Raw genomic sequence first — 27,829 nt, forward strand, 5'->3', positions numbered from 1 at the left:
GAGCTTCTGTAGATCTGTCCATTATGCTCTGTACGTCTGTCTAAATAACCACGTTTCCATCCAACCATTTCATGCGGATTAATTACCTGTCACATTAAAAAAAGTCACAACCGCGCTGATGGAACATGAAATGCCGGTACAATTTTATAAATGCTGACAGACAATTTGTTTGTTCAACATGGTGGAATCTTTTTTTGTCTATAAAATGTTAAATTAAAATTATATGAGAAATGGTGGCAGAAACACCTTGATGCGCATGTATTTATATAACAACCATCATACCATCATGACTAGTTAAATAAAGGTTCAATAAAATTAAAATACAGAAGTAAACTTCGAGTCAGGCGGTGGAGGATATGTTGTGTGGTCCTCCCACTACGACTCGGGAAAGCATGCAGTTTATTAGGCTACAGATGAAATAAATGATGATGAAAGTGCACGGTGATGAGATTGATGCTCCTTTCCAATGAGAGAGTCTTATTCTGGTGAGATGATGATCGATACTTGGCTGCTGTTTGACAAATACAAAATAATATTGCTCTTATCCATAATAATTTCATAGTGTAGGTAGCCTACCCGCACTGTATCTGTGAGCTGTTGGCTAGAGACCATGTGCCATCACCAAGGGAGGCACATTTTCTATAGAACGCAACAGTTTTTGTGACAAACCAGTAGAGTTGAAAATGTGATGGAAACCCATTTAACTTGTATTTTTCATTCAGTACATGGGAATTTAATGGCAGTTACTTGTATGTGCACTCAGAGCCGGTCCTGACCTCCCTGGGGCCCTAAGCAAAATGCTCCTTTCTGCCGATGCTACTGTTACTGGTAGGGTGCCTGCAATTCTTAGGGCCAACCAAAGGTTAGGATAGAGTTCCTCCAGGGTTTTCTCACAGAGAAAGGAAAGCAGCTCAAAGGCAGTCAGTCATCTTATCTGATGGCAGATCAGGTACATTCTGAATCTCGTGTGCCAGATCCATTCCACTGAGGTCACAGTCATCTCTGAAGGTTAGAGTGTTTTCAGCTTCCATGCAGTGAGCCTTTAAAGATTCACTGGACATCTGAGAGGCAGTGCTGAAGGTCAGCAGCGCTCCATATTTGGTTTTCACCTGGTTGAGTGTTTCAAACCTCTCATCCATGGATGTCACAGCAGAGTCGACCACAATGTTGACTTCAAGGTTTTTCAGTGGGTCAGTCACTGGTTCATCAGGAGCCTCATAGCTGAAATGCCTCTTGCTGTTTCTCAGTCTCTTCTCTTTCAGAACAGCCTCCACATTAATTTCTTCACAAATGCTTTTGGCTGTTGTCTGGGCCTCAGAGAATCCAGTTTCCCGGTATGTAGTGAGTGAGGCCTTTGCATTTGAGATTAAATTCACTGCGATATCCAACTGCATTGAGGCGGATTGGAGGAGCTTGTTCGCCTTGTTTGTCATTGTCTGTATCTCACACCATACGACACAGCAAATCAGAATCCTGATACCTGAGTGCATGAACACTTTGGAGCCTACTCTCCCATCTTGTGTCCCTCCATGACTTCACAGTTATGTTCACGTGTTTCTTTAAAACACTCCATCTTTGTGTGCCCGCTGAAAAGAAGGTGAAGAGCTTTTGCACATGCCCAAAAAAACCCAACTGCATCTTTTGAAGATTTGGCAGCATCTGCAATGACAAGGTTTAGAGTATGTGCTCCACATGGGACGTACACGACTCGAGGATGTTTTTTGAGCAGTCTGGCTTTACTCCTTGGTACTTGCCCTTCATGTTGGCCCCATTATCATAAGCTTGCCCTTTACAATCTTCAAATGGAATCTTCAGCTCATCTAAGATGACAGTGGACAGATTCAAGCCTGTTGTAACCTCAACATTCACAAAGTAGAGGAAGTGCTCCTTGATCTCTGGCTTTCCCTTTAAAGCCACGCTTCTCAGAATAATGGACATTTGCTCCTGGTGACTAATCTCCTCTACTGACAAACTTAAGCAAAGCACCTGTCAATTATAGATAACAATACTATTATTAATTTTATCAGCTGCATCAGGCCCATTTAAACTGGCTCCCCCAGATTTCCATTTATACATTTTCAAATATAAAATACTTTTTATACTCTGGCTTGGCTGAATACTTGATGGTTATTATTTACCCACGATCCATTTTGTCCAGTATGCCCAGCTAATCACCATTTTAAATTCAATATATAAATCATTATAACCATTGCTTTCTTCTTGCATTAGTCCAGAGTTGTAACTAAACCTTGACTGAGAGACTAGATAATCATTGTCTTGTTTTAAAATGATGTCCGCCTATGAGGAGTGCAATCACGCCCATATAGTGTCTGGACTGGTCCCCACAGAGGTTTCTGCATGGAAAGCGCGAGTTTAATTTCATGCACGCACATATGAACACATGTTCACACGCGACGCGGTTATCTTTTCCCGAGCTGCAATTTATAAACACCATTGCCCGTTGGCGTTTATCTAATGTAATAAATAGTTGTATTTCACTCTCACTTTTGTCAGGCATAAAGTCACAGAACACAGCCCTGGAAGTGGCTGGCAAGCAAGACACTGACAGACCAAGAGATGCACTGCCCAGCTAGGTTAGCAAGAAAGACAGACGAGAGGGAGATACACTGCAAGCTAGCAGATCAACTTAACGTTACTGTTATTTGCTGACATCAAACTTGGAGAGGAGAGAACACAAGTTTACCTGATCGCTGTTCCCGCAATTCACTCTCATTGTGTTTTGTTTCTCTCTCTTCGTGACCAGAAGGGTAGTTCCGCTTCATCCTCTCATCCAAGTTGTAAACATTGACACCCGCTTTGACACGAGGGGGAGGCGGGCCCCTGCATGATTTGCAGGGCCCTACTCAACTTGCGTAGTGAGCGTATAGGGCCGCCTGGCTCTTTGTGTACTATGTCATCACACACAGACTTTTATCCGCAAAAAGTCAGTTTGATGGAAACGCATCTCTGGTGGATTTCTTTTTGAATATTTCTAAATATTCACATGGAAATCTGTCACAAATTGGATGGAAATCTAGCTAAAGTTTGTGATATATCATGTTGTGCTGCTGTGTAAAGGACCATGTTGTTTCCTCTTCCAGTGCTGATGAGGTGCGCAGGAAGTCTCTGGTGCTGAAGTTCCCCAAACAGCATCTTCCCCCCAAGAAGAAGAGACGTGTGGGGACCACTGTACACTGTGACTACCTCAATGTGAGCCTAGTTGTCACTATATTGACTGTTGTTGTATATTCAGTTCAAGCATGGTCTAGAAATCTTTAACACTGTGATTGTTGTTTTGTTGTTACTTCTCGTCCTCTCACAGAGGCCCCACAAATCCATCCACCGCCGACGCACTGACCCCATGGTCACCCTGTCCTCAGTCCTGGAGAGCGTCATCAACGACATGCGGGATCACCCTAATGTAAGCTACACACACATTCACACAATTCACTGCTTACAGACAGACAGACAGACTGCCTATATTCCTCTGACCATTTTATAGTCTCTCTCTCTCACTCACTCACTCACTCACTCACAAACTCTCCTTCCAGACCCACATCAAACATCTCCAATCCAAAGTTAAATCTAGAATTGGCTTCCTATTTCGCAACAAAGCATCCTTCACTCATGCTGCCAAACATACCCTTGTAAAACTGACCATCCTACCAATCCTCGACTTTGGCGATGTCATTTACAAAATAGCCTCCAATACCCTACTCAACAAATAGGATGCAGTCTATCACAGTGCAATCCGTTTTGTCACCAAAGCCCCGTATACTACCCACCATTGCGACCTGTACGCTCTCGTTGGCTGGCCCTCGCTTCATACTCATCGCCAAACCCACTGGCTCCATGCAATCTACAAGACCCTGCTAGGTAAAGTCCCCCCTTACCTCAGCTCGCTGGTCACCATAGCATCTCCCACCTGTAGCAAACGCTCCAGCATGTATATCTCTCTGGTCACCCCCAAAACCAATTCATTCTTTGGCCGCCTCTCCTTCCAGTTCTCTGCTGCCAATGACTGGAACAAACTACAAATATCTCTGAAACTGGAAACACTTATCTCCCTCATTAGCTTTAAGCACCAACTGTCAGAGCACATAGCCCACCTATAATTTAGCCCAAACAACTACCTCTTTCCCTACTGTATTTATTTTATTTATTTATTTTGCTCCTTGAGTTTGAGTTTATTGAGTTTATTTTTATTTTTACAGGGACAGTGCACATTAATCAACGTTTCAGTAAAAGTGCCGGTTTTAGCCAGCCGGCTAATTTTCAACCGCAGTCCCTGGGCAGGTTATTAAAAACAATTACAATATAGACAATAGCAACATAGAACAAGCAAGACATAGCAACATAGGACAAGCAAGACATAGCATACAGACAGAGCAACATAGAACAAAAAGCAGCAAGACAAAATTCATAAAAGCAACAAAGTGTTTCCACACCTCACAAGCTACAGACAACAGACAACATGGAAAGCAGCAACACACAGCTAGGGACCATGTTCACAAATCTGATTGACCTTTAGCCATTATTTACTTTGCGACCCATTATTTTTATTTCTACTTTGCACATTCTTCCACTGCAAATCTACCATTCCAGTGTTTTACTTGCTATATTGTATTTACTTTGCCACCATGGCCTTTTTTTTGCCTTTACCTCCCTTATCTCACCTCATTTGCTCACATCGTATATAGACTTGTTTATACTGTATTATTGACTGTATGTTTGTTTTACTCCATGTGTAACTCTGTGTCGTTGTATCTGTCGAACTGCTTTGCTTTATCTTGGCCAGGTCGCAATTGTAAATGAGAACTTGTTCTCAACTTGCCAACCTGGTTAAATAAAGGTGAAATAAAAATAAATAAATAAACACACAATTGTGTTGTCTTTACCTCGTCACAGACATACCCCTTCCACACGCCGGTCAATGCCAAGGTGGTGAAGGACTACTATAAGGTCATCCCTCGTCCCATGGATCTGCAGACGCTACGGGAGAATGTGCGCAAGCGCGTGTACCCCTCCCGGGAGGAGTTCAGAGAGAACGTGGAGCTCATCATCAAGAACAGCGCCACATACAATGGTACAACTTTAAACCACTTGAAGCCTTAGAGAATGACTGTAATATTGGACTCTGTGCGACCGTTATGTAACTTATTGAGACTGTAATTGTTTTTGTGTATTCAGGTGCCAAACATCCAATAACCCAGGTGGCGCAGACAATGCTGGACCTTTGTGATGTGAAACTGAAAGAGGTACGTGTGAACGCTGAGGAATTCCTGGATTGGTGCCATTTTGGACACCGCCCAAAGTCTGCTGCTCTGTTTGCAGAAGGACGAGGCAAATGTTCAGCAACTCTTGGAAGACAATGGAAGTGGCCTTCAATAGTAGTACTTGTTTATTATTAAAGGGGTAAATTCCTTTGTCCTGTGCAGAAGGAAGACAGGCTGGTGAGACTGGAGAAAGCTATCAACCCCCTGCTGGACGATGACGACCAGGTAGCCTTCTCCTTCATCCTGGACAACATCGTCACTCAGAAGATGATGGCCGTGCCTGATGTGAGTGGAGCCACCCGTCATCAGGGTTTCTACTTTCTTTCGGACGCTTCAGATGTCACTGAGAGAATATCTGCTATTCGTATTTTCTCTGTGTCTAAGTCATTATAGTGAGCCTAGCAGTTAGAGCGTTGGGCCAGAAACCAAAAGGTCGCTGGTTCGAATACCCGAGCCAACAAGTTCACAAATATGTAGATGTGCCCTTGAGCAAGGCACTTAACGCTAATTTGCTTTAGGGGTGCCGTACTTCTATGGCTGACCCTGCAAAAACACATTTCACTGCACCTATGCGGTGTATGTGACAATAAAATATATATTTTGAATGTATTAAAATATAAACAATTGTGGCAAAACTTCAATCATGCACTCAGATGGATGATGTTATAACGGTCCTTTCTCTGTCTCTATCCCCTCTTCAGTCTTGGCCGTTCCACCATCCAGTCAACAAGAAGTTTGTTCCAGATTACTACAAAGTGATAGTCCAACCCATGGACCTGGAGAATGTCCGCAAGGTGAGTTAGTTAGGGGAAGTGGAGCTTTGAGGAAAACCACAACAAAGACACCTTTAGGATCCTTCCATGCCAAGATGGATCAAACCTATATGTCGTAGATGATTATACACTGAGTGTACAAAACATTAAGAACACCTGCTCTGTCCATGACACTCACCAGGTGAATCCAGATGAAAGCTAAGATCCCTTAGTGATGTCACTTGTTAAATCCACATCAAACAGTGTAGATGAAGGGGAGGAGACAGGTGTTCTTAATGTTTTGTACACTCAGTGTATATGTAATATACAGAATATATTACAGAATGTGGTAGATGGTAATATGTGTAATATAATAATTTATGTTATTTAAAAGTCTCTGTGTGCTGTGGTCCAACAGAACATATCCAAACACAAGTACCAGAATCGAGATGTGTTCCTGTTTGACGTCAGCCTGGTCCACACCAACAGTGTCAAGTACAACGGTCCAGACAGTCCTTACACCAAGACGGCTCTGGAGATAGTCAACGTGTGCAAGCAGACCCTGGCAGAGGTGTGTGTATGAAACAGCGAGTGAGGGACACAATGAAACTCTTTATACTTTGTCAAATGACGAATCATGTTTATGATCCTCCAATAAGGATAATTTGATTGTTGCTTGATATCTCCCCAGTATGATGAGCACCTGACCCAGCTGGAGAAGGACATCTCCACAGCTAAAGAGGCAGCTCTGGATGCAGCAGACCTGGATTGCCTGGACCCCATGACTCCTGGAACCTACACATCACAGGTAGCAATGTTCCTGTCCCATAAGTATGGGCCAGAAACCAGACAGATACAACCAATGGGCCCTTACATCCCTATCACCCCCAGTCACCAAATAAAGTACCTCAACTCAACCCTCACATGCTCCAGAGTTGGGGAATGCAACTCCTCTCCAAGGACCTACTTTTTAACCTCTGTCTGCTGTAGTCTCTCTATTACATAGCCTCTTCACATTCTAGTCTTTCTCTGCCTCGTAGTTCCTCTTTAGCACTGTTGTCTGCAATTCAGTAGCTGTTTCTATAGCCTCTGTCTATCTTAATTTCTATGCTATCCTTCCTACCCTGTGGGTTATCTTTTCTCCTCCCTCTTTCCTGTGTGTGTGTGTGTGTGTGTGTGTGTGTGTGTGTGTGTGTGTGTGTGTGTGTGCAGCCTGCCGATGTGTTTGACAGCAGTGCCTCTGTGAGCCTGCACAGAGAGCCCAGACTCTTCTCTGAGGTTAAGGCATCTCTTATGGCTGTTCCAGAGAAGAGGGGGTTAGGGAAGGTACGGAGAGATCCCCCAGGAGTATAACGGCGTCTGACCTCTCCTTTAACCGCCCTCTCGCCTCCCATCCCTCCGTTCCTCCCCATAACTCATTTGGTTCATGTGTCTGCCTGTTTTTTCTTGTGTGTTACTTTTGTTCCTAATTGTGACTGCTTGTCGTACTAGTGTTCTGTTTGCCCTGACAATTATCCATTTTCAGCCATCATCTCTATTTCTTCACAAGTCATCACTCTGTCTTTCCCCAGAAATATCCCTCCTGTCTCTGTCAGTGTTGCTTAACTTCTCTGTGTGTCTCCAGGGTCGTCATAGAAGACTAGGAGAGGAGGAGTCAGACGTGGACATCGAGGGCTTCGAGGAGGAGGAGTATGACTGCAAGCCCAAGACACCAGCGCCTGTAAGACTCTGATCGTGGAGAAACAATATGGGGTTTAGAGTGGATGGATTTTGAAAGGGAGGGATTATGTATTTGGAGACAGACTGATCTACAAACAAACTAGTCCTTTTGATGATGATGACTGTTCCCCAGGCTGAGGATGGTGAGGGAGACCTGGAGGATGAGGATGATGAAGAGGAGATGCTGTTGCCGCCGCCCCGCAGACGACTGCAAGGCCACAATGATGATGATTATGACGAGGATGAAGGCTCCAGTCGGCCAGCCCAGGCCAGCGTGCTGTACCAGGACCTGCTCATGTCAGACGGAGAGGATGACGCCAGCGAAGAGGAGGGAGACAACCCGTTCTCCTGTGAGTCACACTAGGGTGGAGATTGTCATAGGATGGAGTGAGATTATAAATTAAATTAAATTGACATTAAGAAGTATATCAAGGTTAATTAAAACCTACATCCTATGATTTGGGGATATCTGTAGGACACTACAGAGACTGTATGTGAGATATGAGTTTTTAATGGTGTATCCGGCCCTGTCCCACCCTAGCGATCCACCTGTCAGAGAGTGGCAGTGACTCAGACAGAGAGGTGGAAGTGCATCCCCTGCCCCCTCCCAGACCCCACCAAGAGACAGCCCGCATGGGCCTGGAGCAGGACGACAGCATGATGTCATACGGGGAAGATGTGCCGGATGAGACCCACCTGGAGGACAGTAATGTCAGGTACAACATGGAGCCGTCAACCATCATGGCCGACATTATGTACATGGTGGATTTGCATCGTTGGTTGGCTCTTGGGCCCTATTAACCCACACTTTGCCCATCCCTCTCTTTCTCTCCCCCTTCACCATAGTTATGGGAGCTATGAGGAGCCGGAGGGTCAGACCCAGACCCAGACCTCCAGCATGGGCAATGGAGAGGGCTACGGCATGAGTGAGGAAGAGGAGGAAGATAAAGAGGCAGCTCGGAGGAGGGGTCCCAGTGTACTTTCCCAGGTGCAGCTGAGTGAGGATGAGGAGGACAGTGAAGAGTTCCGGTCCATCGGGGGTGACAGTGACATGGACTCAGACAACTAGAGAAGTGTTCCACCACACACACACACACTTAAAGATGCAAATGTGCTCTACAATCATTATAACAGACAGATCCACATCCATACACATGAGTTCAGGCTCACTAAATGAATACACCTTCAACTTGCAGGCTGAATTACATGCACGTACTGTCATCATAACTTTATCTCATGTCAGTCAATCCCCCAATGATAGTTAAGACTGTTTTCTGTCCGGTCATTACCACACCTATGAAGTCTCTATGATAAACTCCTGTGAGATCAATATTGTACAAAATGTTCAATCAAACTGAAGTGAGCTTGTTTATCTATAATGGCAGGATTAAATTGGAGTTGATGCTTTAAGTCAATGTTTTCTACTGGTTATGCTCTTTTCAGTGTACCGACACATGTATATATATTTTTTTACAATTGAATAACGTTTTATTTTATGGTTGTGCAGAACTTTGGCCAAAATGAAGATATTTGAATAGTCAGCTTTGACAATTGTTTGTTTTCAGTGCCACGTCTCATCTCAACCTTTTTGTCTTGAGACACTGGGTTGAGTGATCGAAAAATACTATTATTCCCCATTAACTATTATGATTGCAGCCTGTATTTTCAGGCATTTGAGATGTTTCCAGCACTGTTACTAGGAAACTCAAACTTCCAAGGAGATCCTAAATAAAAACCAGAGATAAGACCATCTTTTCATTGTTTGTTTTTGGGGATAAATGTTAGCTGTATCTGATGTAACCACGTTGAAGTTGTCCTTTGGTGTTATGCTGTGTTGCTTATCGAAAGTAAGAGGTACTGTTGAATACCAATCTGCACTAACGCATTAACAATAATATTAAATGTTATTACAGAAGTCTGTTGTGTGTTATATGACCAAGGTGCTTCCTGTTTCCCTGCTTTTTCCTATCCTGCCATAACTTACAGGCTTTCCCTCGCTCATATCTTAGAACAGTGGTCATACAAACTGAACATGAACTCTGCTCCATCGTAAACTCATTATGATTGTATGGAGTCACGTAGATAGTGTGTTAAGTATAAAATAGTACAGTACGTGTGTGAAGATGAAGGGCTATAGTTTGCTGTGTTTAATATTTCTGCCCCCTGTCACAGTTATTGGACAAACGACACCAGATCGTGAGTAGCAATTTTTTTCTGTTGAAATCTGTAAAGAAAGCCTGTCTTTTAGTATGAGTAGGATATGTATTACTGTAGCATTGAATCAGATGACATCTCTAAAATGAACATGTAAATATACTGTAGGTTGTCCTGCTGCTTTTTGAGGTTTTGGTGGGGATAGGTTAGGCCCTCTGTTTGAAGATAGGGCTTTTTATCAAATTGTGTCTTCATTTTCTCATGATGTTGCCAAGTAACTGAAACGAGATAGTGATATGTTTTCTTTTTACATCCAGCAAGTTGTGTAACAGTAAATGACTTTGAAGTGTGCACAGGAGCTGCATATCCATGCAATGTTGAGAAAAGCAAATGCTACTGTAAGGACAAGAAACCTTTCTGTAGGTACGTTTCAACGCTTCCCACACTTGACTCTACAGCTTTATCCTCAATATTTTTTCATTTTTGGAATTCAGATATTTTAAATTCTTATATAAATATGACAGTTACCTCTGTTATGCTGTTCTTTTCAGGTGTAACAACTACATAGACAAGTGGTACATAGGGGAGAAGTGTGACTTTGAGTGGACCATATTGAACTTTGCCCTGGTATCATCTCTACCAGGACTGGCCCTGGCTGTTATTGTTGGTGTGATGGTCCAGTGTGTCCATTACTTAAGGAAACCAGCAAAGAAACAAAAGGATCGGACAACGGGGTGAGAGGGTTTGGACAAGATAGAATTCAGAGGCTTAATATTTCCATGTGTTTTGCACAGTGCATGGCACCTAGTATCAGGAAGTTGGCTTGTTAAAAAATAATAAGAAAAGAAAAATAAGATGGTGGGCATTAACTAAATAGATTAATATTTGTCCACAGTCTTGTTTCAGGTTTGATATGACTACTCATCATGTCTTTCTAATTTAATTTTCACTTTTTTCAGTTACACAAACTATGCAATGTCACCGACAACATATTATGAAAATAACCAAGATGACATGTTCTCCAACACAGTGTTTGCCTCAGACATGCCGGTGAGTAGCTTGAGTTCCTTTACTCTCCAAGGTATTAGATCAACCTAAGACCAAATGGTATTTCCAATGGTGATGTCACATCCAGAGATCCTGCTAAGTTAGGGTTTCCTTATCTCCCAGTAGTGATACCGCCAATTCTGTCGAATCAAAAGAATTTGCTAAAAACAATCCGATTTTGACAGAATTATGGCTGAGATGCAAAGAAACTTCAAGGAGAGGGGCTACAAGAATGGTCAAATTAATACTGCCATTGAGAAAATTCAAAACAAGACATTACCTTTTTTTCAAGGTCAGTCTTGCAAAAAGAAGCATTCTAACTACCCGCTATTCAAAGTGCTCTGAACAAATGAAGGGAATCGTTCACAAACATTGGCACATTCTAAGATCCGATGATAGTATCGGTAATGTGTTTTCGGAACTTCCCTTGGTAGTAATTCTCGCTGGGCAGATATCAATTGGTAAACTCTGATTTACCACCCCAAGATATCCCTGCACAACGTGTATTTACGCCCCTACTGGATGGAAATACAAGTATAATGGCTGTGCTCAATGCAATGGCACTTATACATGTAGATCCTTTACCCCCAAACAGGGAAACAGATCCCAATCAAAGGTGTTATAATGTGCTCCACTAAGGCAGTTATTTATCTTATAACTTTTCCTTGTGGTAAAAATGATGTGGGTTAAACAAAGCGTGAATTAAAAGTACGAATTTCAGAGCGTCGTAGCACTATTAGGTGCAAAAACTCGACTTACCCAGTTGCGGCCCACTTTTTGGAAGCAAACCACTCGACTTCGTCTCTGTTATATTGGCATCGAACATGTCACCCTCCCTAGGAGAGGGTTGACCTCAATAATTTGTTGTTAAAACGAGAGGCTGCCTGGATCTTTAATTTAAAGACCCTTGCTCCCTTCGGTCTCATCGTAGACTTTGATCTGAAGCCATTCTTGTGATTCTTGTGATTTTGCTGTTGTAAATGTTTGTAGGCTTATGCAGCCAAATTGTATCTATGATCGTAGCCTATCCATTTATGTTTTTTGTATGCTATTTTAATATATGAGAATTAACCAATGATATCAGGCCACACCCGGCCATGATTACAGACACCTGTGTGTGTCTTCTCACACTATATAAATGAGTCATCCTGCAATGTTTGTCATTATACCCTGATGAAGACAGCTTGTCTGGCAAAACATGGACATTATCATTTTTGCATCTGACTCCTAGGGTGTGCGGCTCTCCTTTATTTTTCAAGATGTCTTCCACACCATCTCTTAAAGAGCAATTTGAATCTACTGTCTCTCCTGGAAGTGGTTTGTGTCGTCCAAGTAGTGTAGTGTAAAGATGCCATAAGTGCAGATGCAGAACAGACACATTCAGTAATAGACATGACTGTCAATGTTGCATAGTAAACATGGCCCTGAGAAACTGTGTCGTTTTCTTATTTCTTCAGAATCGGCCAAAGCCTCCCAGTGTCCAGCCCACCCAGGAGAGGTCTCCCATATCCAACTTACCCAACCGCCCTTACAGGTTAGCTGTCTGAACACAATTCAACATGCCATTGGTTTTCACTTTCATTATAGGGGCCCTTATTATAGTGTGCAATGTTATAATGTGCTTTCATTGAAATGTTGATCTCTCTACTCTCTTAGCCTTCAACCAAACGGCATGCGGCCCACTTTAGACAGATTGTCTTTGACCAACCCTACAAGCCAGCCATACAAGTAAGAACCTTGGTGGTGTTTGCTTTCGGTCTGATACTTTGTTCAATGGCAGTGATGTCATACTCATTCTGTGCGCATAACCATGTTCTGGGTGGTGGACTAAAAATGGAAACAACATTAGAGACGACAACAGGGCAACGCCCCCTCGACAGAGAATGAGTAGTCACCTAGTGATTTGAGGAGCATGAGTCATGATGACACGGACATTATCCTTATCAAATCTTATTAGTCACATGCGCCGAATACAACAGGACACCTTAGTGAAATGCTTACTTATACAAGCCCCTAACCAGCAATGCAGTTAAAAAAAAAGTATGAATAAGAATTGAAAGTAACAAGTAATTAAAGAGCAGCAGTAAAATAACAATAGCGAGTCTATATACAGGGGGTACCAGTACAGAGTCAATCGGCGGGGGCACCGGTTAGTTGAGGTAATATGTACATGTGGGTAGTTATTAAAGTGACTATGCATAGATGAGCAGTTGCCATACCAGGCAGTGATGTAACCAGTCAGGATACTCTGGATGGTGCAGCTGCAGAACCTTTTGAGGATCTGAGGACCCATGCCAAATCTTTTCAGTCTCCTGAGGGGAATAGGTTTTGTCGTCCCCTCTTCACGAATGTCTTGGTGTGCTTGGACCATGTTAGTTTGTTGGTGATGTGGACACCAAGGAACTTGATGTTCTCAACCTGCTCCAGTATAGCCCCATCGATGAGAAAGGGGGCGTGCTCGGGTCCTCCTTTTCCTGTAGTCCACAATCATCTCCTTTGTCTTGATCACGTTGAGGGAGAGGTTGTTGTCCTGGCACCACACGACCAGGTCTCTGACCTCCTCCCTATAGGCTGTCTCGTCTTGTTGGTGATTTATATAGCCCTTCGTACATCTCAAAGTGCTGTACCGAAACCCAGCCTAAAACCCCAAACAGCAAGCACGTTGGCTAGGAAAAACTCCCTAGAAAGGCCAAAACCTAGGAAGAAACCTAGAGAGGAACCAGGCTATGAGGGGTAGCCAGTCCTCTTCTGGCTGTGCCGGATGGAGATTATAACAGAACATGGCCAAGATGTTCAAATGTTCATAAATGACCAGCATGGTCAAATAATAGGTCTGGGACAGGTAGCACGTCCGGTGAACAGGTCAGGATTCCATTGAACAGTTGAAACTGGAGTAGCAGCACGGCCAGGTGGACTGGGGACATCATGCCAGGTAGTCTTGAGGCATGGTCCTAGGGCTCAGGTCCTCCGAGAGAGAAAAAGAAAGAGAGAATTAGAGAGAGCATACTTAAATTCACACAGGACACCAGATAAGACAGGAGAAGTACTCCAGACATAACAAACTGACCCTAGATCTCTGACACAAAAACTACTGCAGCATAAATACTGGAAGCTGAGACAGGAGGGGTCAGGAGACACTGTGGCCCCATCTGATGATACTCCCGGACAGGGCCAAAGAGGAAGTATATAACTCCACCCACTTTGCCAAAGCACAGCCCCCACACCACTAGAGGGATATCTTCAACCACCAACTTACCATCCTGAGACAAGGCCAAGTATAGCACACAAAGATCTCCGCCACGGCACAACCCAAGGGGGAACACCAACCCAGACAGGAAGATCACATCAGTGAATCAACCCACTCAAGTGACGCACCACTCCAAGGGACGGCATGAAAGAGCGCCAGTAAGCCAGTGACTCAGCCCCTGTAATAGGGTTAGAGGCAGAGAATCCCAGTGGAAAGAGGGGAATGCCTTTCTCTAATGTCAATATGCCTTGTATACTGTTGTTTAGGGCAGCTCTTATTGTTTTATTTTACAGCGGAGCCCCTAGTCCTGCTCAACATGCTTCAGCCCCCTTGTCCGAACCCCCACACAGGCGGAGACCGCACCTAGCTTAACTGGTGCCTCCAGAGATTAAACCTCTCTTATCATCACTCAATGCCTAGGTTTACCCCCACTGTACTCGCACCCTACCACACCCTTGTCTGTACGCTATGCCCGGAATCTATTCTACCACGCCCAGAAATCTGCTCCTTTTATTATCTGTTCCCAAAGCACTACATGGCCAGTACTTATAGCCTTTAGCCGTACCCTCATCCTACTCCTCCTCTGTTCCTCTGGTGATGTAGAGATTAACCTGGGCCCTGTGTGTCCCCAGGCGCTCTCATTTGTTGACTTCTGCAACCGTAAAAGCCTTGGGTTCATGCATGTTTACATCAGAAGCCTCCTCCCTAAGCTTGCTTTATTCACTGCTTTAGCACACTTTAGCCAACCCTGATGTCCTAGCCGTGTGTGATTCTTGGCTTAGGAAGGCCACCAAAAATTCGGACATTTCCATCCCCAATTACAACAATTTCCATCAAAACAGAACTGCTAAAGGGGGCAAAATTGCAATCTATTGTACAGGTAGCCTGCAGAGTTCTGTCATACTATCCAGGTCTATGCCCAAACAGTTCGAGCTTCTACTTTTAAAGATCCATCTCTCCAGTCTTTAGGAATCTCAGACGATACGAAAGACAGGTTGAACAGGCTAGTAATAGGGGACTAGTAATAACAGACTAGTAATCTCTGTCAAGCGCTCCCTAAAACACTTCTGCGAGCAGCACTTTATAATCGACCTGGTGTCACACCCTGGCCATAGAGAGGCTTTTTATTCTCTATTTTGGTTAGGCCAGGGTGTGACGGGTGGGTGTTCTATGTTCTATGTTTTCATATTTCTTTGTTTTTGGCCAAGTATGGTTCTCAATCAGGGACAGCTGTCTGTCGTTGTCGCTGATTGAGAACCATACTTAGGGAGCTCTTGCCCACATGGGTTTTGTGGGTAGTTATTTTCTGTTTCCGTGTGAGTGTTTGGACCACACGGTACTGTTTTGGTTTTGTATATTTCACGTTTATTATTTTGTTCCAGTGTTCAGTTGTGTTTTTGAATAAATTAATATGGACACTTACCATGCTGCGTTTTGGTCCGATCCTTACTCCTCCTCAGACGAAGAGGAGGAAATCCGTTACACCTGGCCCAGATATCCTGGAAGGATATTGACCTCATCCCGTCCATAGAGGATGCCTGGTTGTTCTTGAAAAGTGCTTTCCTCACCATCTTAAATAAGAATGCCCCTTTCAAAAAATGTGGAACTAAGAACAGATATAGCCCTTGGTTCACTCCAGACTTGACTGCCCTTGACCAGCACAAAAACACCCTGTGGCGTACCGCAGTAGCTTCGAATAGTCCCTGCTATATGCAACTTTTCAGGGAAGTCAGGAACCAATACATACAGTCAGTTAGGAAAGCAAAGCTAGCTTTTTCAAACAGAAATATGCATCCTGCAGCACTAATTCCAAAAAGTTTTGGGATACTGTAAAGTCCACGGAGAGTAAGAGTACCTCCTCCCAGCTGCCCACTGCATTGAGACTTGGAAACACTGTCACTACTGATTTCTCTACGGCTGGCCATGCTTTCCACCTGGCTACCCCAACCCCCGGCCAACAGCTCTGCACCCCCCACAGCAACTGGCTCAAGCCCCTGCCCCGCTTCTCCTTCACCCAAATCCAGACAGCTGATGTTCTGGAAGAGCAGCAAAATCTAGATCCCTACAAATCAGCTGGGCTAGACAATCTGGACCCTCTCTTCCTAAAATTATCCGCCACCATTGTTGCAACCCCTATTACTAGTCTGTTCAACCTCTCTTTCGTATCGTCTGAGATTCCTAAAGATTGGAAAGCGGCCGCGGTCATCCCCCTCTTCAAAGTGGGAGACACTCTTGACCCAAACTGTTACAGACCTATATCCATCCTGCCCTGCCTTTCTAAAGTCTTCGAAAGCCAAGTGAACAAACCGATCACCAACCATTTCGAATCCCACCGTACCTTCTCCGTTATGCAATCTGGTTTCCGAGCTGGTCACGGGTGCATCTCAGCCACGCTCAAAGTCCTAAACAATATCATAACCGCCATCAATAAAAGACAGTACTGTGCAGCCGTCTTCATCGACCTGGCCAAGGCTTTCGACTCTGTCAATCACCGTGTTCTTATCGGCAGACTCAGCAGCCTTGGTTTCTCTAATGACTGCCCTGCCTGGTTCACAAACTACTTCTCAGATAGAGTAGTGTGTCAAATCAGAGGGCATGTTGTCCGGACCTCTGGCAGTCTCTATGGGGGTGCCACAGGTTCGATTCTCGGGCCGACTCTTTTCTCTATTTATATCAATGATGTCGCTCTTGCTGCAGGTGATTCTTTGATCCGTTGAGCATCACTACTCTGGACGGTTCTGACTTGTGAATATGTGTGGACAACTATAAATACCTAGGTGTCTGGCTAGACTGTAAACACTCCTTCCAGACTCACATTAATAAGCATCAATCCAAAGTTAAATCTAGAATTGGCTTCCTATTTCGCAACAAAGCCCCCTTCACTCATGCTGCCAAACATACCCTCGTAAAACTGACTATCCTACCGATCCTTGACTTCGGCGATGTCATTTACAAAATAGCTTCCAACACTCTATTCAGCAAATTGGATGCAGTCTATCACAGTGCCATCCGTTTTGTCACCAAAGCCCCATATACTACCCACCACTGCGATCTGTATGCTCTCGTTGGCTGGTCCTCGCTACGTAATTCATCGCCAATCCCTCTGGCTCCAGGTCATCTATAAGTCTTTGCTAGGTAAAGCCCTGCCTTATCTCAGCTCACTGGTCACCATAGCAACTCCCACCCGTAGCACGAGCTCCAGCAGGTATATTTCACTGGTCATCCCCAAAGCCAACACCTTTGGCCGCCTTTCTTTCCAGTTCTCTGCTGCCAATGACTGGAACGAATTGCAAAAATCACTGAAGTTAAAGACTTATATCTCCCTCACTAACTTTAAGCGTCAGCTGTCAGAGCAGCTTACCGATCGCTGCAGCTGTACATAGCCCGTCTGTAAATAGCCCATCCAACCATCTACCTACCTAATCCCCATATTTGTTTTTGTTTTTCTGCTCTTTTGCACACCAGTATTTCTACTTGCACATCTGCACATAAATCACTCCAGTGTAAATTGCTAAATTGTAATTACTTCGCCTCTATTGGCCTAATTATTACCTTACCGCCTTGATTTGAACACACTGTATACACATTTTTCTATTGTGTTATTGACTGTACGTTTGTTTTTCCCATGTGTAACTCTGTGTTGTTTTTGTCGCACTGCCTTGCTTTATCTTGACCAGGTCGCAGTTGTAAATGAGAACTTGTTCTCAACTGGCCTACCTGGTTAAATAAAGGTAAAATAAAAAATTGATGTGCTTTTGAGGCCACTATGGTGTTGAACGCTGAGCTGTAGTCCATGAATAGCATTCTCACATCGGTATTCCTTTTGTCCATGTGGGAAAGGGCAGTGTGGAGTGCAATAGAGATTGCGTCATCTGTGGATCTGTTATGGCGGTATGCAAATTGGAGTGGGTTTAGAGTTTCTGAGATAATGGATTTGTGAACCATGATCAGCCTTTCAAAGCACCGCATGGCTACAGATGTGAGTGCTACGGGTCGGTAGTCGTTTAGGCAGGTTACCTTAGTGTTCCTGGGTACAGGGACTATGGTGGTCTGCTTAAAACATGTTGGTATTACAGACTCAGACAGGGAGAGGTTGAAAATGTTGGTGAAGACACTTGTCAGTTGGTCAGCACATGCTCGCAGTGCACTTCCTGGTAATACGTCTGGCCGTGCGGCCTTGTGAATGTTGAGCTGTTGAAAGGTCTTACATCGACTTGATGTGATCACAGTCTTCCGGAACAGCTGGTGCTCTCATGCATGTTTCAGTGTTATTAGCCTCGAAGCGAGCACAGAAGTAGTTTAGCTCGTCTGGTAGGCTCGTGTCACTGGGCAGCTCTCGGCTGTGTTTCCCTTTGTAGTCTGTAATGGTTTGCAAGCCTTGCCACATCCGACAAGCGTCACAGCCGGTGTAGTACGATTCGATCTTAGTCTTGTATTGACGCTTTGCCTGTTTGATGGTTCATCGGAGGGCATAGCAGGATTTCTTATAAGCTTCCGGGTTAGAGTCCCGCTCCTTGAAAGGGGCAGCTCTAGCCTTTAGTGCAGTGTGGATGTTGCCTGTAATCCATGGCTTCTGGTTGGGGTATGTATGTACGATGACGTCATCGATGCACTTATTGATGAAGCCAGTGACTGATGTGGTGTACTCCTCAATGCCATCGGAGGAATTCCGGAACATATTCCAGTCTGTGCTAGAAAAACAGGCATGTAGTTTAGCATCTGCTTAATCTGACCATTAATCTGACCAGTCACTGGTGCTTCCTGCTTTAATTTTTGCTTGTAAGCATGAATCAGAAGGATAAAATTATGGTCAGATTTGCCAAATGGAGGGCGAGGGAGAGCTTTGTATTATTCTCTGTGTGTGGAGTAATGGTGCTCCAGAGCTTTTTTTCCCACTGGTTGCACATTTAACATGCTGATAGAAATTTGGTAAGACTAATTTGAGTTTCCCTGCATTAAAGTCCCCTGCTACTAGGAGTGCCGCCCCTGGGTGAACGTTTTCCTGTTTGCTTATGGCGGAATAGAGCTCATTCAGTGCGGTCTTAGTGCCAGCATCAGTCTGGTGGTATGTAGACAGCTACAAAAAATACAGATGAAAACTCTCTAGGTAGATAGTGTGGTCTACAGCTTATCATGAGATACTCTACCACAGGCGAGCAAAACCTCGAGACTTCCTTAGATATCGTGCACCAGCTGTTATTTACAAAAATACATAGTCCGCCACCCCTTGTCTTACCTGACGCCGCTGTTCTATCCTGCCGATACAGAGTATATCCATATCCATCATGGTCATTTCTCTGTTATTGAAAAAAGGGAAAAGTCCACGAGTATGCGACCCAATTTAGATAGATCATCTTTATCCAACCCTGAAAGCCAGCCATACAAGGAAGCCTCTGTCTTTTGATTTGTGTGTTTTCAAACTGATATAGTTCTTTATTCCATGACAAGTTATGATTGGGTGACCTTTGAACTACATTATTAGGATTGTTTTTATATGGTTTGTCTGCTTCTGAAAGTTGAATAGTTTTCTGGATTCAGCTACGCTACAGGTATGACGCAGCCCTTGGGTAACCCCCATCCCAAGTCTCCATCGCCAAGGAACCCGTATGAAGACAGAGCTCCACCTCCAGACTGTTATGATGACCAGCACATGAGACCAACACAGCCCCCACCAGGACACAAAGGCATGATGGTGAGTGATTGATTCCCCCTAGTGAACAGTAGGATGAATTCAACTGATCAACTGGACAAGTAAACTGCAGGGTGAAACTCTGGCTAAAACATTTGGTTTTGATCTTAGCCTAAAGGTCCATATTAGTTAGACCCTAGGTGACCAGGCTGATATAGAAAAGCAGTTTGACATGAGATCTGTTTCTATCTTCCAGAGAGAAGGCATGTCTGGGTATCCTGCGCCCAGTTCACCTGCTCCCCTCTATTCGGCACCGGAGTACAACCCCAGTTCCCAGTTTCCCAGAGCCCAGATAGGGAGACACTACTGAGGACAAACAGGGGTGACCATGGCCTGAATTAGAACGCCACCAATTTCACTATCACAATTCAAAAAAGTTCAACTCGTATATAATTTAAAGTGAGTGGAAAATGTAAACATTCAAGGACTTTGTCAATTTTAATTTAAAAATGTATTGTGGCTGGCTGCTAAATTTTATGAGTAATCCCCATTGACTGATTATGAAATTGGCTCATATTTTTGCTGTTTTAAGGTTTATTGTTTGACAATTTTGTTACTAATAAAGCTATTATTCCTAGATTCAATCTGTAGCGTGGATCTACACACGCGATTGAAATGTAAAGGCAATGTTCCGATGTTTAAATTTCCGGTCGCTTTAACTCGGATCTCCACACTACAGATTGAATCTAGGCCTAAGTAACGGTTTGGGTCAATTCCAATTTCATTTGAAATTCAAATTCAATTCTTGAATTCACTCATGAAGTGGAGAATTTAAGTTTAATTCAATTCAAATATCAACAATCTTCAAGTTTTAGAATTGGAATTAGACTGTTTGAATTGTAAAACAAAAATGTAGTCTTTGGAATTCAATATTTGTACATTTGCGAGTTAGATTTGGTTTAAATCATTTCAACGTACATTTCTATATTTGCAGTATAGCTACACAAAAAAACATATATGGAAAAAACCAAATCGAAAGTATGTAGAAAAGATAATACCCTATAATCTGAGAATTTACAATCAGCAAAATAAAAGCTAGATAATCAGGCACCCATTAATTTTATGTTTGAGGATAACATGTCAAAATGTGTAGAATTGACTGAAATTAGCTTAAGTGAAAATTCTCAGCTCCTTGGAAAAATGTATAGAATTGCAACCTTTTATTTCAGCGCCATGTGTAGAATTGCTGAAAATTATCTTCTCTCTGCTGCCAAGATGATGTTCTATGTATATTTATTTCACCGCTCAAGACACCTCAATTGGTTGGTCATGAAACAAAAAAGTTGTATACAATGGTAAGTCAAGCAACATCAATTAAAGATACTTTCAAAAAGAACATTTATTTTCTACAAATCAGATGTTAATCATTTTAAATCAATAAACAAAATACAATCTTAATTTCACCTCTAGGTCAATCATGGGATAACTTGGTGTCAGTAGGCGCCCTTATTGTAAGATGCAAAAGACTGTCATCTTAACACAAATCCACTTGTTGGTACATTCTTTGTTACTGAATGATGGCAAAAAGAGTGAATGAAAGTAATAGGTTGAGGTGAACAATTATTCAGGAGATGTCTTTATTTACTAAAGAAGCTCCTAATATTTCAGTTGACAGACATAGAGAATAGATAACACTGATTTGGATCTGATACATGAGACATTCCTGATAGTAAACATGTTATTGGCTTTGAGCAACATGATTTTACAAGTGCACACATGGGAAAAATTAAAACCCCTGATTGTTTGACAAGCGATTATTTCAAAGGACAAATACAAGTAAAAAGCTGGGTTGTCCACATCCCCTTTTCATGCTTTTGTATACAGAGAAAACTGATACAGATGACTGTTTACGTTTGAAATTAGAACTGGGTCTTTAAATGCATGTTGTTCACAATTTGCTAGCAGTAGCATTACTAAAAATCATACAATGACTTGTCAGATAATGGTTACCCCAAGGTCAACAGTGAGAATACAGTCAACAGATAAATTACAGCGTTATCTTACCACTGATACTGCATATGACAAGTGGTGTGCTATTCAAACAACCCAGACAAGCATACTACTGAGAAAATGTGTGCTTTCAAGCAGTGTTCTGATTCAGGATTTATCTGACTTGAGGTTTGTTTGAGTAGCACCCCAGGTTTGAGTACTAATGGTGATGTGAGGACAAGTTAATAAATTACTAATGCAGTTCGAGGAAATGTGACAGTTGTCATCCTTTATTTATCACATTGAAATAATTGTATTTCCCTGCTCTATAGTGAGTGAGAATCAGATTGTTCTGAATATGGGAAAGGGTGTGTGAAGAAGCACTTTACATTAAAACATCCTTGTGATGCCGCGCAATGTGCTGGCTCTTTTCAGAGGGCCTACGGAAGCCTTTAGTGCAGTAGTCACAGCGGTGGGGATAGTCCTTGGTGTGGATGGATATGACGTGCCGTTTGAAACCTGAAGCGTCCGAGGAGCTGTACTCACAGTACTGGCACTGGTACACTTTCCGACCACTGTGGGTCTTCATGTGCTTCTTCAGTTCCAGCTGATGCCTGAAGCCCCGTCTGCAGCGCTTGCACTTGAAGGGCAAGTCTTTGGTGTGGACGGACAGGATGTGGCGACTGAGTATGAAGGGGTCTGGGGTCTTAAAGTCACAGTGGCGGCATTGGTGCAGCCTGGCACCTTTGTGAGTCTCTGTGTGTTTTTTCAGCTCAGAGGGCCGGTGGAAGCCCTTCTCACACACGTCACACTTGTGAGGGAAGTCCTTGGTGTGCACGGAGATGATGTGGCGCTTCAGGTCGCTGGAGTTGGTGCTCTTATGCTCGCAGTGCGGACATTGGTGCGTCTTGTGGCCCTGGAATATCTCCATGTGCTTCTGCAGCTCCCGCTCGTCAGAGAAGGCCTGGGGACAGTGGCCACACTTGAAGGGCAGCTCCGCTCCGTGCTTGCTCTTTATATGGGTCTTCAGGTTAGACTGATCGGCACAGCAGAACTCACAGTGCTGGCAGTGGTAGGGCTTCTCACCCGTGTGGGTCCTCATGTGCTTTTTGAGCTCAGAGGGGTGGCGGAAACCTTTAGCACACTCCACACACACATGGGCAAAGCTCTTGCTGTGGACAGCCAGCAAGTGGCGGTTGAGAAGGCCCTGCTCGGCTGTCTCATAGTCACAGTACTTACAGTGGTGCAGCTTGGGCTCCTGGTCACGTAGGATGAGCTTATTGGAGCTGAGTGGGCTCTCCACACAGTAACGCCTCGTGACCTCCGTGAACTCTGGGACCCGGTCACTCTTCACTATGAGTTTATGGCCCTCCAGGTGGTTGTGGAAGTTGACCTTCTTGTTGGTGGTGAAATCGCAGTCTGTGCACTGGTACTTCTTCTTGAAGATGTGGTCGGGGTGGTTCTTCATGTGGATCTTCAGGAAGCCTCGCGATCTGAACTTCTTCCCGCAGATGTGGCAGGGGTACACAGTCAGAGGCTGGCCATCTGGACCAATGATCACAGCTGAGGAAAAGTGTGGAAGCAAAAAAGAACAGGAATTGTTAGGCCTACATCTAAAAAAGAAAAGTATAATATTACAAAATGATGCAAGCTTTTAGAAAATGTTTTAATGAACATAGAACCCCATACCTGTCTGACACTGACGTGTCTCTCCCTTTTTCTTTTTCTTGATCTTCTGTTTGAGAGCTCTACTTGTACTCAGGCTGTCGCTGATCTTCAGGTAATGTGTCCCTGTGTTGGTCTTGTTCTCCAGCCTGGAGTCCAGACTGTTACCTAAGGAAAATTATACACCAATTCAACACACTTAAAAATCGTGACATGAACAGATCTAAATGTTAGGCTAAATGTAGAATTATCTTACGCCATACTGAATGTATGTCTCTGAGTAACTTGTGTCTATGGAGAAAAGGAGTAGGCTTTACCATAAGCTGCAGCCCAGGCTACAGTGCCGAAGGTCTTATTGTGGCTGGAGTCATCCAGTGAGTCCTGGATGGCAGGGGCATCCTCCTCTCCCACTATCACCTCCATGTACACCTCATCTGCCATCTCAGTGCAGTCTGCTTACAGACAAGGAAAACTCAGTCACTTAATTTACACTACAACCATCTATTGGGACAAAAATAATAAGGCAGCCATATCGTTTAATATGTTGTGCTGTATAAGGGATTGGAGGAAAGGCTGCTAATTCAGGGGACTCACTGATCTCTGAATCCTCCTGCGATGGGTCTTTCACTGCCATGTAGACCATCTTCTCTCGAGACAGCTTGCCAATGCCCCCAGTCTCCAGCACTGCGTGACCGTTGTGGAAGTCGCTCTCAGCTACAATCTCTGTGCCACCTGCACTCACAGTAAATGTCTGAATTCAGAGAAACTGAACAGAGGTGTATCTTTCAAATTGATCGGAACTTGTAAGAGTCTTTACCTATATCATCATCAGCCTCTGCCTTGAAGATGTAGACTTTGATGCACTCAGAGTCATAGTCACCCTCTTTGGAGCCATCCTCCATCACCTCAGAACCCATCTTCAGGGGCGTGTCCTCCATGTCCAACTTCTCCCCAACATCGTCCACTGCACAAACAATAGCACACTCATCATTATACACTATCAGATTCATCCTATTATTAGAGTCAAAATTTGTGTTGGAGCAGTCTAGTAGTACCAAGAAAATAAGACATGTGTCTTACAGGAGATCATCAGGTAGTCCTCGGAGACGCTCTCTCCAGCCTCGTCGTCCGGCTCCTGGATGGTGACTGCAGAGTCTTCAATCTCCTCCTGCTCTTCCACATACGTCTCTGAGTTGCAGTTGGAGACCATGACCTCCTCAGTGACAATTTCAAACACCTGGTCAGGAACCCTATCAGATTCCTCTATGAGATCTGTTGTCAGCACATGGTGATGGTGGTCAGAATCCAGCACGTCCTCAATGGCGACCTCGCCCCCCAGGACCGACTCAGTCATGATTATGCCGTCAGGATCGTCGCTGCAGCAGATGTCTGGCCCCTCTACAACCTCTGACCCCAGGTCATGCTCAAACATGATTCCCTCCTCGTCAGTCACATCTGACACCAGCACCGCCTCTGGCACAGAAACCACAATGTGATCACCGTCAATGTGGGCCATACCTGCCACCGGGGAAATCAGGAGGAACTGTTATCAGTTCCAGCACACAGACACAATCATATAAACAAAAGGCCATGGACTATTAGTTCTCTGCATTGATGGAATGGACTTACCAAAATCCTGCATTATCATTGTGTGTGGCATCTTTGAGTCTTGCATCTGAAAGTTCAAGACCCCTCCACCGTGGTCCATTCTCTTTTTATCCTGTCTGCTACCAACACAAATGAGGAGGATTCTTTTATTTTTCTTACTAGCTCTGACTTTGCTGGTTACTACTTTATTGAGGACTTACTATGACTGTGATATATGGTTGTCCAACCTAGCTATGAATGCACTAACTGTAATTCACTCTGGATAACAGCGTCTGCTAAATGACGTAAATGTAATGTAAATGATTAAGTTGATCTAATTTTATCAGATCAATTAGGACCTCTGTCAATGCATAACTCATTACAAATGTCTCAACACTGATTCAATGCTGAATAAACATTAACATTGAATAATGCATTGTTGGGTTTGGAGCTTGCAAGAAAGACATTTCACTGTACTCATTCATGTGACATTAAAGCTTTAACAAAATGTTAATACTGAAAGATTAAAAACACATTGCTAATGACAGTATTTCACCACTCCATATTTGATTTTGAGCTCTCAAACCATCAGGGAAGTGTTATGTTTTTTTTAATCAGCTAGGGAGGAGAAACACCTGAAATAGAGAAAAGAAAAACACATAACAGACACATCAGCTTCAATGATTTTATCTATCCTGAAATATAATTGTGGTAATGGAAATAAAGAAGACTGCTATTATCCTTTATTACTTATGAGAATGTGACTTTATAATGTCTTAATATCAGGATACATTATGGTTTGGGGGCGGAAGGTAACCTAGAGTTTAGGCCAGTAACCGAAAGGTCGCTGGTTAGAATCCCCGAGCCAACTAGGTGAAAAATCTGTCAATATGCCCTTGAGCAAGGCACCTTAGCTTAATTGCTTCTGTAAGTCGCTCTGGATAAGAGTGTCTGCTAAATTACTAAAATGTAAAAATTAGAGAGGGTAAACTATTTCATAAATGCAGAAGTATATTATGTTATTACGTTGTCTTTGGTCTCTTTATGTAGTGTTCTCTCTCTTGTCATGTGTGTGTTGTCATTTTTTAGTCCCCACTGGAGGCCTTTTGGTAGGCAATCATTGCAAATAAGAATTTGTTCTTAACGGACTTGCCTAGTTAAATAAAGGTTCAATTAAAAAAACAAGGTGGTTGATGATGCAATGATAAATCTAATGGGAAGCAAAAAGCTACAATGTGTTTATATTCACACACTCACAGGTGATACTCCTTGGTTTGGATAAATTGAGTAGACTGGTGTTACAAGTAAAGGGAGACTTCTGGCACCAACAAATACATGCCTCCAGGGCTAATTTGTCAATATAACATTATTTGCACTGTGGGTGAAAGTAATGGGGCGGCAGGTTGCCTAGTTGTTGGGGCGTTGGACTAGTGACCGAAAGGTTGCTAGATCGAATCCCCGAGCTGACCAGGTCAAAATCTGTCGTTCTACCCCAGAGTTCCCCGGGCGTCGAAGACGTGGAAGTCGATTAAGGCAGCACCTCTGATTCAGATTCCCTACTGAATCAATACCACTTTATTACTTATAAGAATGTGCCTTTATAATGTCCTAGTATCAGGAGACATTGTGGTTTGGGGGCGGAAGGTAACCTAGCGTTTAGGCCAGTAACCGAAAGGTCGCTGGTTAGAATCCCCGAGCCACGCTAGCATAGATATTGCTCCTTGTTCTATCTGTGTCTGTAGTTACAGTGACCGATACGGGAAAGTAGCTGGCAAGTGATTCACACGCACTGTTTTCGCCCAATGCAGTAGTTGACTGACCGTAGAGAGCGCGCGCAGACGCATTAAATATGGCGGCTTCTGTTTACATTGTGGACACAGAATCCCGACAACAAAGGCGCTTGAGTGCACACGGTGAATTTTGCTAAATTAATGGCTATGCATGAATGATAAGCATAAATCGAATATATGCTAAATATTTAATGAAATCCAAGCTATGCGCTTGTTTCAAGACTCCAACAACAAGCGTGCAAGACTGACGCTCTGCGACATCCTGACCGTAATGCATATTTTCTGTCCAGTCTGGGCCATTGTTGGGCTAAATTAGCAAGCTAACTAGCTAGCAATAGCATTCCCAGCAATTGCAATCGATATCATTAGTAAAATAAACGGAGTAAACCTACCATTCTTTCGAACGTGTGCACTGGAAGATGGCACAAATGACTATCGTCTTACAAAAGTCACATATTTCCGAGCGAGCTAGCTATGTCGTTAGTTAGCATAGCTATCGACGGCTAGCTAGCAGTCATTGTTGTTGTTTTTTCGGCTTGGGTAGAGGCCCATAAGCCTTCGTGACAAGGCCCCATCGTCATATCGCATTAAATGTAATATATACTTACCAAATCAAGTCACTACTGTCTTGTTTTAATTCCACTTTTCCGGTTTGAACAGTATTTCCGCAGTCGTATTATTAAATTAGGTTATATTTCTCATGGTGCGAATGCAAGGCCTGTACAACATTCTAGATCCTGAAGGCTGTTTTTCAGGCCTGGACCAATCACGTAGCTCGCTGTTAGCTCGGAAGGGTGGGGGCGGTGGGGAAGTAGGTGACAAACTGCACTCGGTCTTCAACAGTTTATTCTAAAACTGCTGGCCCGTTTTTTACAACTTCACATACGTAATAATGTCATTGTAAGAACTAGAAACATTAAATGAATGTGTCTGGATGCACTAACTAAAAGGTGGCACAGTAGTGTATACCAGAA

The 27,829-nt window shown here is 43.5% G+C and overlaps 3 protein-coding genes across 11 annotated transcripts in view; 2 read left to right on the plus strand and 1 right to left on the minus strand.

Moving 5' to 3' along the window:
• LOC112228653 (transcription initiation factor TFIID subunit 1) overlaps positions 1-9,494 on the plus strand; it is a 58,097-nt gene extending 48,603 nt beyond the window's left edge. For all 4 annotated transcript variants that reach the window (XM_042309737.1, XM_042309736.1, XM_024394152.2 and 1 more), the window contains 12 exons: positions 3,102-3,210; positions 3,323-3,421; positions 4,909-5,086; positions 5,191-5,258; positions 5,439-5,561; positions 5,978-6,070; positions 6,447-6,599; positions 6,720-6,836; positions 7,653-7,748; positions 7,881-8,097; positions 8,289-8,463; positions 8,594-9,494. In XM_042309737.1, the coding sequence (XP_042165671.1) occupies positions 3,102-3,210; positions 3,323-3,421; positions 4,909-5,086; positions 5,191-5,258; positions 5,439-5,561; positions 5,978-6,070; positions 6,447-6,599; positions 6,720-6,836; positions 7,653-7,748; positions 7,881-8,097; positions 8,289-8,463; positions 8,594-8,816 (1,651 nt within the window). In that variant the 3' untranslated portion in view covers positions 8,817-9,494. The remainder of the gene's footprint in view (positions 1-3,101; positions 3,211-3,322; positions 3,422-4,908; positions 5,087-5,190; positions 5,259-5,438; positions 5,562-5,977; positions 6,071-6,446; positions 6,600-6,719; positions 6,837-7,652; positions 7,749-7,880; positions 8,098-8,288; positions 8,464-8,593) is intronic.
• Positions 9,495-9,643: 149 nt separating this feature from the next.
• Positions 9,644-22,090, plus strand: LOC112228657. Its single transcript, XM_024394164.2, has 8 exons — positions 9,644-9,943; positions 10,219-10,324; positions 10,453-10,635; positions 10,861-10,951; positions 12,406-12,482; positions 12,605-12,676; positions 19,734-19,887; positions 20,081-22,090. The coding sequence occupies exons 1-8, from the start codon at positions 9,871-9,873 to the stop codon at positions 20,192-20,194; spliced, it is 870 nt and encodes a 289-aa protein (XP_024249932.1). The 5' UTR covers positions 9,644-9,870; the 3' UTR covers positions 20,195-22,090.
• Positions 21,206-27,662, minus strand: LOC112228654 (zinc finger protein 711). Of its 6 annotated transcripts, none has more exons than XM_024394160.2 (9): positions 27,464-27,662; positions 25,622-25,700; positions 25,108-25,205; positions 24,559-24,951; positions 24,296-24,442; positions 24,073-24,210; positions 23,796-23,930; positions 23,503-23,646; positions 21,206-23,376 (listed from the first exon to the last, which is right to left on the minus strand). In XM_024394160.2, the coding sequence occupies exons 2-9, from the start codon at positions 25,627-25,629 to the stop codon at positions 22,199-22,201; spliced, it is 2,241 nt and encodes a 746-aa protein (XP_024249928.1). In that variant the 5' UTR covers positions 25,630-25,700; positions 27,464-27,662; the 3' UTR covers positions 21,206-22,198. The 6 variants fall into 6 exon arrangements, with proteins under 6 accessions (XP_024249928.1, XP_024249925.1, XP_024249924.1 ...); XM_024394157.2 differs by having other exon boundaries at positions 24,559-24,996; positions 25,108-25,202; positions 25,652-25,700; positions 27,464-27,661; XM_024394156.2 differs by having other exon boundaries at positions 24,559-24,996; positions 25,652-25,700; positions 27,464-27,661.
• Positions 27,663-27,829: the final 167 nt, after the last annotated feature.

The sequence above is a fragment of the Oncorhynchus tshawytscha genome, linkage group LG30 (genome assembly GCF_018296145.1).
Source record: "Oncorhynchus tshawytscha isolate Ot180627B linkage group LG30, Otsh_v2.0, whole genome shotgun sequence".
Lineage (NCBI taxonomy): Eukaryota > Metazoa > Chordata > Actinopteri > Salmoniformes > Salmonidae > Oncorhynchus > Oncorhynchus tshawytscha.